This window comes from Sipha flava, unplaced genomic scaffold (genome assembly GCF_003268045.1).
Source record: "Sipha flava isolate LNK unplaced genomic scaffold, YSA_version1 226_pilon_pilon, whole genome shotgun sequence".
NCBI lineage: Eukaryota > Metazoa > Arthropoda > Insecta > Hemiptera > Aphididae > Sipha > Sipha flava.
Window position 1 is genome coordinate 500,885 of NW_020272861.1, and position 13,593 is coordinate 514,477.

At 32.4% G+C, this 13,593-nt stretch overlaps 1 protein-coding gene across 1 annotated transcript in view; it reads right to left on the minus strand.

Moving 5' to 3' along the window:
• Window positions 1-13,593, minus strand: part of LOC112683440 (carbonic anhydrase-related protein 10) — a 200,154-nt gene that overhangs the window by 150,637 nt on the left and 35,924 nt on the right. The window contains exon 2 of the mRNA XM_025554488.1: window positions 5,461-5,538. Coding sequence (XP_025410273.1) covers window positions 5,461-5,530 — 70 coding nt within the window. The 5' untranslated portion in view covers window positions 5,531-5,538. The remainder of the gene's footprint in view (window positions 1-5,460; window positions 5,539-13,593) is intronic.

A 13,593-nucleotide genomic window follows, 5' to 3' on the forward strand; every position in this document is an offset into this window, starting at 1 on the left:
TGTATCAACTGTATTTATTTATACATATCAATTAAGAACAATTATATTCATGTACCAGATTAGATCCTATTAATTTCAAATATGCACACAGTTTTTCATTATATTATGCTAAAATCATATAATAAATACTTCTCTTTAAACATTTCTGTCAATGCGACGTTTTTGGTCGATGTATGACAAATTAAAAATTATACAAGTAATTATAGTATTTTATTACAAATAAAAATTATTTACATATCTCCTAATGTATCTAGTTAATTAGTTTGAACGATTAAATTATCACTAAATTTATTTAAACATTTTTATGCTTTTTTTCAAGTTGCAGTTACCTATATTATATTTTATTGTAATAGTTAAGCATGCCAGCACTCAGATTGTATTCTGTAACGTAATATCAACCTCTAATTAAAAGTTCCAGGATACTTGTTTCAGGTAAGAAAAAAACTAAATGTACTTAAATTCTAAATAAAGTTTCTAAAATGTTTTTAAAACTTATTCAAATTTGTCTATTTGATTATATATTGAATAGTTATTATATTTAATTATTTAGAATATTAATGTCAATTATACTGCAAATAACTTAAATAATTTTACTCTATAATAATATTTTAATTATTTTAATATGAATTTAATATATTCTTTTACTTTTTAAGTAATAACCGTTATTTCTACAGGGACATATTCATTCCATGGTACTACTATAGATAAACACAAACTAAATTTTAATATTATTCAACGTGAATCATCTTCTGATAGTTATTATTATATTAATCTCTGTTATTCTTTTAATCTTTTCACTGCTACAATATTTATGTTCTGCAACTTAGCTGTGCTACAAAAAATTAAATATTTTTTATTTTTTATTTTTTAGTATTAATAGATTATGTTTCAATAATAAAACAAAACTCTAAAGTTAAAAAATGTTTTAGACCAAAATTGACTTAAGCTTAAATAAAATAATGTACTTATTTGTTTTTTTTTTTTACAAATTGTTTAATCTACCAAGTGAAATTATAACTATGTTTTATTTCATATTATGTTAGAAAATTATTTTTTAAAAAAAAGGTAATAAGAAATACCTAAAATTGAAGAAAACATTGGTTAACAAATTTGAAATTTAGTTGAATTTATTTATTTTAAATTATTCAATAATTATATAGGTACCAAAATACATGGGAAATTAAATTATGTTTATATTGATAAACAACTTAATGTATAATATATTTATATTTATATACATATGATATTCTAATTAACACTATTAATATAATTAGAGCCTCGAACATTGAATAATAATAAAATTAATTGTTTAGTTAAAAGTTCCTTTGAATATTACAGGGAAAGTAGAAGTACCAATTAAACTATCAAAAAGTATACTAAACAAATATGAAGAAATAAATTATAAAATTAATATGCAGGTGTAATCATTAAAATGTTTGATAGAAGAATAAATATATTTAATTATTATAATAATGATTAAAAAATATATTTATATGATTTTTTTTTATATTATTATAAAAATGTTATATTTGAAATGATATTAGAATATTTTCAAATTTGCCAAATAATAATAATATATTATTATCATACAATAATATTAATATAATATATTTATATAGTCAATTAATAGTTATTGAGTAATATTACATATTACGTTTATAACACTGATATTTTGCTACCTGGGTGATCAAAGCCAATTATGATCTTTTCATATTTCCGATTAAACTACCGAATATGATCAGCTGACCGATCGATCGATTGCATTAAAATAATCACGTAGCGATTACGTGCATTTACAATCAGATTGTTCCCGTCGTTCCCGAACTCTGATCGTTGCGTTTCAACGACTGCAAACCGTATACGCAAACGAGTGCGGTTCCATCAGAGGGGTCGTTTAAATTACCAAAGTGGAAAATTACACTGTCCACGGGCCGTTGACGTTTATCGGAAATCCGTCCGCGCAGCAAGTGTCGCAAAATCACGTATTAAATACGCGTATATTCAGGACGTCGCATTGCCGTCGTTAATCAAACCGTCGATGAATGATATTTAGTGAACCACCACGAGTGAACCGACGACGGGACATGTGACGGCACTCGTCGGTTTCCCCAGCGGCGGTGAACTTTTCAATATTTATTTTTATTCCACTTCTCCCGTTCTCTACCGTCCCCGTCCGTTTAAAAATCCCGTCCGATACAGGTTCGGGATCAGCAGTCGCAATGATCAGCATAAAATTATCGATCGCCAGTCGAACTGCAACCCTTTTACCACTTGACCAACACAACGGTAAGGGACGTTCACGGTGCACGATGTATAGGAATTATAGGATTGTACATTGGTCTTGATGCTGAAATTCGCAGACTTACCCTGCGCAACAATAATGGAACATATTTTTGTAAATCAGATACGTTCGATTCGCACGGGCTCTAGGGAAGCAACAGCGAATTCTATGGGTTACATCATCGTCCCAACGATACGATAATCGTATTGGTGTTTTAATATTTCGATTTTATCGAAGTATAAAGAATAATGATTCTTAAAGAACCGTACTACTTAAACAATTTTCTTATGCTTAATTTATAGTACATACTGTGAAGATAAAAATTATACCACTGAAATTCGTTTGCGACTGTCCGTTAACAAGGCGTTTGCAGCGTCCTTAAATAAAACAACAATATTTATCGTTTTTGTTTAACGTTAGTAACTGTTAATGGACTTATATTTTTCCGAATGACCTAACCAAATGTATTTAAGAGTACCTCATAATATTTCTATTTGTATAGTTGTATTGAATATCGGTTTAATATTAATAAAATAATAACAATTATATTATAATATATCAATGTCATATAGTGTTAACTTTCATTACTTATATGAGTACCTACTACTATGATTTTATTTATGATCTTATATAATTTATCGATGTTTATTTTTCATAACAGTGTAGTCTTATCATCGTATTAAAGTTATAAATATCTTTATGATTATAATAATAATATCCTTTATTTCGTATTAATATTTAATAGTAACTAGTAAGTACGGAGTCAGTGTGAATCGTGAATGCGGTCCTTTCTATTATTGATTATACTATAATTATAATACACGATTTAGTTACACGTACGTAGTTGTTCGACTCGTATGTATTTGACCAGGATATACGTCTACAAATTTGAGATCTTCCGACTTTACAAAACCCGTAAACAGCTGCAGGTGTGGTGCTCGATTACGGATCATGTCTTACCATGAAACGAGAACCAATATAAAACATAAAATATTATCCGGGTGTGCCGGTTAAAGTAAATTTTTACTAAAGAGAAGCTATTCTATACTTTAAAATATTATTTTATATTGCCTATTAACTTTTATAAGTGTTTGATAATCGTGATTAGGTGGGGGTTAGGTGGCTGAACCTCCAAATATGTATCTATTATCCGCATAATAGGTACAGGTACTTATTAAAAATCAGAGTAATTTACTAAAGTGATAAAAAAAAAAAAAAAATGGTTCCGAAAAATAAAATCCTTGTTTGGCCTATGGTTCTCGATAGTCCTTACTTAAAAGGATAAAAACAGAGGATTGATCAAATTGGTCATAAACTGTAATATTTTTTTCAACTACTTACTGTTTTGCACTCTTACCTATTACTCATGTGTAATACATGCAATAAAAGGTTATTTCGTTATTAAAGGTTTTATTATTATTTCATTAATTTTAAAAATCTAAGCTCATGCTTAAAGTTTCATGTACTTTAAGTAAACTTTTTCGTCCAATTTTCCTTTTTTTCATTCGTAAAATCGCGCCTGTGTTATAATATAAATTAATATATTATACTAAATATATATAAATATATACGAGGAACTTAATATATAATTTTCAAGATTTTATGTTAAACAAATTTATTGTATCGACGGTGTCGACTATGAAATTTTCAATTATTTATAAATAGCTCAAAAAATTCAAAATGTTTTGTATTATACCAATTATAATGAATAGTAGTGTGTAATGCGTTCAGCAAAAATCAGTTAACAGTTCCTTAGGTTGCTATTTTTGAGTTTCGATGAAAACAATAATTAGATTTTGTCGAAAACTAGTAAACCGTAAATTTTGCTTTTTTTTATAAATTTTCATCAGTGTTTCGTAATTCTTAAGAAAACTATTGGAAAATTCGTAAAATAACTTCTCTCAATGTACCAACTAGAACTTTTTTCCCTTTTTTTTTTAATTCTTAGAAAGTTGGAACGATTCTTTTGGTCAAAATCGTATACATGACACATAAAAAAAACACTTCATGGTAAGACTAATGTATTCCTTGTCTCACAATGGGGTATACGGAAATAATTTAAACGTCAATGTTTTCAAATCATAAGCTCTATGAATTGAGGCTCTATGTGACTTCAATTTTTTTTTTAAAAATAAAAAATAATAACATTTTTTTAAATGAATTACCAAAACATAAAAATTTGATTTAAATATGCGTATTTGTAGTCCCCATCTCTTTGAGTCATGAAACTTATCGGAATTTTACCATCTTCATTATTTCAGTAGTGATCGCTATGTGTACACTTTTGCGGAAAATCCAGCATGGGATAAGATGTTTTTATTCCAATACATTTTATGAATTGCGTTCAATACGCGTGAGCTTTTACTACAAATCTACGTGCACTATAATAGTTCGAAAATTATAGTGTATTGTTGTAATACAATTTTAAAAATTGAAATAAAAAACCGGGTAAAAATCAGTTAATATTTGTAACGTGTTAGAAAAATTATAATAAAATATGTCTTAATCGTGTCTCAAAACCAACCAATAAGGATTTATTTCGTTATTTTGATCGAACGAAATCCGTAACGTCTAAACGTAGCATTGTTATACGTTTAAAATCCTACGCGTAAATGCAATGAAAAATTTGAAAGTGTAATAAGATACTATCACCTGGAGAGTGAGAAAAAATCTCTGTTATAACAATAATAATAATGATAATAATGGACAGTTTAAACGATTAGACATTTTAAACGCACGTTATTGTTCGAACGGTTTTTGGTTAATGACGAGGAAAGGATTTCCGACGGTACGTGACAATACTGAAAAATGTGCGGGATTCGAAAAACGGATTGAGGCTGGTACAAACGAAATTGAATTCAAGTTTTTAGCACATTGTTGACACAATACATAAAGTTTATTTAGAAACCGTTAGATAAATAATTTTTATTTCAAAGAGATTTGGTGGATGCGAAAACGGCGCTACTCTAACTTCGCTATAAAGTCTACGATTTCATGTACCCAAACGTAATATAGCATGACATTAAACTGGTTATTCGTATAAACCCCCCGTGTTATGGTTTTTCTTCAGATGTCATGTTTTTATTTTTTAAAGTAATAAAAATAATACCGCTGATATAAATAAATAAATATCATATCATCACAAGTGCCTTAAGAAAATAAATAAAAATAAATATTACCTGGAATGAAGGTTTGAAAAAAAATGCTGATCGCCAATATGGAAGGTAACATGGTCATGATTGAATACATCTTAAAATCTGAAACGAAAAAACATTATTCTTTTATTTATCGTAAATGTGTTGTCATTTGCTTTATTATATAATTTATATTTTTTTTAAACATAATTTATGTTTAATTTGAAACGTTGAAAATTGAAAAGTTTACACGATGAATTCCGTATGTTCGTACTTTCTTAACGTTTTTCTACATTTTCATATGAACTAATTGCTATTTTTTTTTTCTACCCAATTACACTATCAGTTTTTTCAATAGCAACACAACGCACGTAGTTGTGATTTTGTTTTAATTTAACAACGTATCTTTGCGGCACCAGGAAATTTTATGTTTCACAAATATAATTACCATGCAATGTATCTATAAAATCCCTCTTGAAATTAGGCACGCGACCGATGTTTATAGGGCAATCCATTTTTTTTTATTAAGTGAAAACGTTTTCAGCGCATGGGCCATGTACTTACACGGGACACGAATTCAAATAAATTGCGAAAAGACAAAAAATCTACTTCCTAAATTCAACGATCGCGGTGTAGCGTTACCAGTGCAATAATTATTGGCCGAATTTAGGCGCGAAACACTTCGATGCTCAAAACGATACGCGAGTGAGCCGATTTGGTGTACGTGACGATTTTGAGCGTCTACGATGAGTTCGCGGTGGGAAAAGTTGAACCGTAAGAGTTGGAGCGTGGAAAAAACGAATAGGCCAAATTAACTGGCGATGGATTCAGAAAGAAAAAAACAAACCACTGGACTACGGTCCAGGGCTACCGTTGTCGGACGTTTAAATTCAGTTTTATTTCGATCGATCGGAAACCAAAAAATACCGGCAAGCCGGAGGTTGGAGTCGGATCGTGGTCGGTCCTCGCATAGTATTGTACCGATGAACAAAGGGATATTTTCCCAAAACAACGAGTGTTCGCGCCGTGCACGTGCACACACCGCCGTGTTCGCTCGGTTGGTGCACTCGTTTTGGGTACGCGGGCGAAAGTTATTTGGGTACATGGTAACCTCGGAGGCAAAATAATGCGCTGGAAAGGAGTAACGAAAAACGAACGCGTCCGCCGACACGACTAACCCCTACGCGCTTTTTCAACCCCACCGTGGTTCGATCGCGTTCGGTGTCCGGAAACGTTTTTTTTTTTTTTTTTTTTTTTCGACCGATGATAAACCCGTCGATGTACCATCGCATTTAAATATCGTACATTTGACGCGTATTCGAAGTCACATTCATACGTCCCAGCCTGTACGGTCTACGCAATAATATCGGAGAAAACCGCCCTCGAAAAGACGCCGTAATGATCCACAGAACTCGTGGTAAGGTTGAACTATATATATTATATATATATACAATAATAATACATACGTTACGTACGTACGCGCGTGCAGATAAAAAAAATATATGTGATATTTTGACGTTATAAAATTGAAAACGCTATAAGAAAAGACACTTAGCCCGGTTAGGAAGGCGGACAGTCTCACTATTTACTTCACGTAACGCTCGTGTATACCTATATCCGTCGTGGCCACTCGATGAAATTGTTCTTTTCACGAAAAGTTAGTAATTTCAAGAAATGAAAATCTTTTTTTTTTCCGTATTTTCTTCCGCACTCCACGGAATATGGAAAAAATTTACTACGGACGAACGATTGGTAATGAAACGAACACTACACGATTTCACCCCCATGTAATTCGTTTCATTGTTCGACCGTTCACTGAGCGCATAACGGAATACGTATGTACCGATGTACCGTTAGTACGCGTATCGTAAACATATTATATATTTTACGCATTGTGTACACAAATCGTATCAAGAAAATTCTGCGATTGTACGTGTTAATATTGCCAGTAGTCCACGGAACACCGTTATCGTTAATGGCTAATATGTTGTTTAAAAACAAAATCGTCTACGAACGGAAATATCACATATAAGATATCGACATCTTTACATTTCCCATCTCAATTGGTACCGATCTATTTATAGTCCGCAGTGAATGTCGGTGCGTCGAGACGAATTTTTTCAGATTTTAAACGACAAACGAATATCTTAAAAATAATCTGCATGTGCTATACAAACGTACAACGTAGAACACCATACTATGGCATATCTGCGTTCAGTCGAACCAATTTCGTGTTGTATTTAGTATTCCATTTAACTAAGCAAATATAATTTAAAGGAACAACATTATTGTCTGTATTTGTTCGTCGAATATTTTTTACGGTGGTACGTTTTTTCATCGTCTTACTTGCATTTTTATTCGAATATCAACATGTGTGGTCCATGTTAATCATTCATATTATTAATATATTATTCATATTAGTCAATCATAGCGATTGGAACAATATTTATGTTTGATTGGAATTTCAATATTTAAAATACAAACTCTATCTAACATTGAATGTATACAAGTATGTTTCACTTTTCACGTTGGGCCTGAAACCTTTGGTAAGAGTTTATTAAATCCGAAAACAAATATTTAAAAATGAATGAAAATTAAAAACTGTACAAATGTGAGTTATATTTACTTTTTTATGTTTAAAATATATAATCAATGGATATTGAACATTGATCAAATGTTTAATTTTTTTTTTTAAATATTTATTGAATATCGAATAAACATATCCATGATGTGTGGGTGATATTAAAAGTTGCTACAACGTAAGCCGTGTAGAGAACAATAACATCTCACGGTGTATAACTATTTGTTTCTTACGAATTTATATCGAAGTGATGGGCTAGAAGATTGTCTTAATTTTTCATGAAACGGCTCGCTTTTCGCGAAGACGACCGAATCCCGTTTCGGAAACGCGAGGCCAAGTGGACAAGATCAGTGGCTAAATGCTTAACGCACGGTCGTCGCCCGTTCTAACCCGATGGTTTCGCTCGCATAGGTAAAAACTGCCGGCGCTACCCCAGCACGGGTTCCGACACGCGCAACGGTTCGAACGCCGGGTCAGCCCTACCCGCATGGATGAATGAAGAGAAATTCGAATTTCACCGAGTGACTATGGCCGAACGGACGAGTGTTTGAGTAGTGACAGAACTCTAGGGGACGGAGACGGGGATCCATCAACGGTCGTAGAATATTAGAGGGTGTGATTATTAACAACCAGTTTGATATTTTTGACTTTGTTCAATACTGATATTAGATTAAAACTCAATAAGTATGATTGTATATTAATTATTAGAAAAAAATTATCGAGAAGTGTATTTGATTATTGGTCTACGATAAGGCGTAATTTTAACATTTTCCCGGGCGTTCCTACGGCTTCAGCAGCGTTTTGCTATCGCAGTGACGGACGAACGCCTCGTGGTGCGCGGCCCGTTACGGTTTCCGATTTCCTTATTTTCATAACTTACCGATTAATCAGATTCGACAACGACACCGATATCGTTGGGCTTTCAACCGCGACGCAATAAACCGTTCACATATGTCGACCCGTTTCATAAAACAGCTACTTGGCGGTTTTGCGAAAACGAGATTTGGAAAAATAATTTTTCGACCAGCTCGAGGGATGGGCTTACGCGTTTGATGTAACTGTTTTCGTACGGTTCTCCCTCCCCTACCTGCTTGAAGATTACATTTAAACTAAAAAATAATCACAACAGTTACGGAAACGTTTCCGTCAGAAAAACACGCTGGACCTAACGCTGTGCACCGCGAATCGGTGCGCGGTATACGCGATCGTACATAAAATTACGTAATATTTATCATCCCCAAAGCACGCGCACGCGCTTGTCCGTTTGCGTACGCCTCTATCTGCCCGTACACGCGCGTATGCAATACGCGCATCGCAGAGCGCCAGCAAATTGTAAAACCATCTAATAACGGAATCCCCGAGGGATGATTTCGGGGGGAAAGGTTGCAACAAAGACGGAGCAAGAAGAACAAACACCGCGATCGAATATTATATACATATACGTTTATCTTAACCGCACTCGAAAAGAACAATTTATACTCCGCGTTGCCTCCGTACACACGTCATACATGGTTACGCGTTATGACATATTGCGAACTATCGGATAATATCACTGCGCCGCGTTCTCCCCCGTTTTCGTTTATTTTATAATATTATTTTTATTTATTATTATTATTATTATTATTATTATTATTACTATTGCTGTTTTTATTATTATTACTTTTCTTTATTTTGATACGTTTATTACATATGGTTTTTTTTTTTTTTTTTGTTTTTCCCTTGTGCAGTTTTACGTTTAACGTCTCGACGTACACAAACAGCACGTATGCCGTACAGAGCACAACGCTTGTAATAGAATAGCATCTTTCAAGTATAAAATAATATATTAATATAAATCACCATTTCTAAACCTTTTTTTCCTTTTTTTCACTCCAAAAACACCCGTGTGAGCTTTCCGACAAAATCAGTAACCACGTACGGTTTGTTGAAGTATACAATTAATATCAGTATGCATACATTATAAGCACACGGGTGCACGTAACAATATATTATGTATCATAGTTTAACTTTCTACTGTGATGTGAAGCAATACTTATTAATCGGATTTGGTAAATTGAGTCCCACCTAAAAAAAAAATGGTAAATTGAGTCCCTCATAAAAAAATTAAATCAGCAAACTGAGTCCCTCGTATAAAAACGAATTCGGTTAATTGAGTCCCTTGTATAAAAATTAAAGCAGTAATTTGAAATATGGTGAAATGCTGTTTTATTTTATTTACCACACTTTTAATTATATTAACACAATTAAATACTACATTTATTAAACTTACATTCATCAGTTATCATATATCACATTCAGCGTTGTTGTAGATAGTTAGATATTTATATAAATATCGCATAATACGGAGAGAAATATAATAATATTTAACGATATGACGATAAGATATACTTACGTATAGTACTTGGTGAATTTATAACTACATCAACGATGATATTTATAATTTAAATACATTTAAATAAATTTAATACATTAAATATTTTAGACGGGACTCAATTTACCGCTTTAACTGTTATATGAGAGACTGAGTTTACCTCTTTAAATTTTATACGTGGGACTCAGTTTTTCTAATTTCAATATTATTATTGGGATTCGGTTTACCTATTTCGAAAAAAAGATAAATTCGTTTGGGACTCAATTTACTTACGTCTTTATTAATGCCACACACATACACAGACACATAGTTATGACTGTATGACGTCAACGACGCGTATATATAGGGCTCTAGTTACGTCATGCGATGTGTGTCTAGATCAGTTGTATGTTACCTTTATATTATACTATTATTATAATCATAAAGTCGTGTTACTATTTGTGCTAAATACTTCAACCCTCAAATTCACTCAAGCTTTCGAAGGCTCCTCGGCTGATCGGTATGAGGCACCCTTTATTTAATTTTTTTTTTTTTTTGACCCAGCTGTACATACTATTTGTACATACATTAATACAATAAAAATATTCAAATTTCCATCTCAAGCGAATGAGATTATAAAAATAGGTTTGTATAAAAGGCTGAGACGACCGGCCTTCTTGGAGGTATGAGCTTCGAACCTTTCCTGTCCCACGCTCAAGCCGGTCCTGGGTTTGAAAAATGTATATTTTTTTGTAATTCTTCTTTAACATTCTTTTTTAATTTTTTTTATAATATAAATGAAAATAAATGCTGCGCTAGCTATTTGTAAATTAGACAATTCATAAAACTTTACACAAGAACAGATGGTGAATTACTAGAGTACTACTTAGAGTAGTAAGTAGTGATCGGTTTTAACATACAAGAGACAATGTTTATGCTTTCTTCAGATAGTCAAAGCTACTGAAAAAATCAAAAAAACCTATTCACTAACCGGAAAAGTAGTGTTTACATAAAAAATTATAAAGAGGAACGGAACGTAAGATTAATAAATGTTTTATATTTTAATACTGTTCAAGTACGCGGTGGGAACAATATTATATTATAATTTGGAAAAAACAGTATTTGTTTATTGGTCATCACTACAATCCCGTAGATATTATATTATTATATTAAAAATAAGCCTCGTTCGTCTTTTGCGCTGACTTCTGACATCGGATGGAGAATGATGCGCTATCAGTTTTTTTCGAATGAAAAATATTGAAATTATTGGTTTAGGATTGTTTTAAACATAATAACATTATGTTTTAAAGAGAGCTATTTTCTCATATGTATATATATATATATATAAATTATTGTATTGAATTATTTAGATAACGAATTCAATTTAATAACGTTTTATTTTTCAGCAACAATTATCTGATCGCACTTCAACACAACAAATTAAAACTTCATCTGTTTATTTTGTAATCCACTATATATAGTCGCGCGTGGGGATTTTATTTACCGAGAAAACAATATTCTGACGTGTTGTTTATGAAACAGCGACATTTTCCGATTAATTAATCAATTTTAAACACATTGAAATACCTAAAACAATCAACGAGTGTGTGCAAAATATTATTATTATACTACACACAGGTATTACAACGGGTCGAACGCGTACGCTCGACGATGATAACGATGATAATAATAAACGCCAAAAACGTATTATTACCTACAAATAGGTGTTGTGTTCGTGTATGCACGCATTTCAACGGGTCAAAATCATCCTAAATCCCTTCTTTGAATCACAGCTGATAACGCGAAACGACTGTACGTTTTATTGATTAAAACCATTTTAAAACGTGTCAATTGTGTAAAATCGTATACTCGTACTGCCTATATTATACCGGGAAACAATGCGATAGGGTTCTAGGAAATCAACATAATTTAAGCCGTTTCGCACAATGCTGTGCGATGACCGTCAATGTTGATAATGAATCGGAATCCTTGGACTAGGCAGATAATTCCGATTTAAGATCTTTGACGTCCATGACATATTTAAATCCACTCCTGGCTGTTTGCTAAATACGATATATTAAATATAATAAAAATGCAATAAACGTTCAAAAACATACGAATGCATGTGGTTAATTTTAATTTTGTACTTTTTTCATTTTCATGTAATTTTTTTTATTATTCTTCTCCGACTAAGGAAGAAATCCCAAGTTCATCGTTTACAAAAACAATGTTTAAATAATTTTCCAAAATGAAACCACTTTTTGAATTCAAACCTAAATAAAATAACGTTTACCTACCAAGTGTAATTGTTTACTTAAAAATTAATAAATAATTGTACCAATTCTAACTATTTTATAAGCATTTTATAAGTATTCGAATCGTTAACACGTACAAATATTTTTAAACATTTTTTATGTTTTATGTCTGTTTTATAAGTTTTTCGGGGTATCAATATCTATCTATACCCTATAAAAATGTATCATCCGTTAATCTATTTTAAATATAACGTTTATATTGCACGTTCTGGCAAGTATCCGTAATTTAACCGACCGGACCAAGTCCTAATCCACTAAGACTTCGGACGTGATACAATGTTGTTCTCGCGGTCGTATTGTGAGTGCCTAATAGAACGAATTACGAATGCGACCGCGTAGGGCTGTAACTAGACCGCTCGAGGTCCTTGTGCGATTCAAATGCGTTTTTGGGCATTTGATCATTTGAGGACCAAAAATACGTATTTCGAGGCCTGTGTGCAATGTACACCCTCTGCACATCCAGTTTTCAGGGCACTGCGTCCGCGAATATTGCGCGATCGACGGTACGCTGTTGCTCACGAGAACGAGCCTCGCGTTATAATTATCCGATAAAAGACGGCGTAATAATCCGAATGATAATACGTTTTAACCCGCCCACTCACTCGCCGTCCACACAACAACGTTATACGTTACGGCGTTGTTACGAACAAGATACCCGGTGGGACGGGTAGAGAATACGAGAGGGAAAGGAAAAATAACGAACTAAAATATTATCGCGAAACCCCAGCAGACCTCGGAGAGGATGTGGTGGACGGGTCGAAAAGATTAAGGTGAAAACTAATAAAACGAAAGAAAATTAACTCATTATAACAGCATCGTAACCTGTACCCATTATATCAGCGTATAGTGTGCACTAAATAATGTTATGTACCTATCCGAAATGAGTGCTCCGAGGCCGAGACAATGAGGGTGAGTTTCCTGTCAACGTTGAT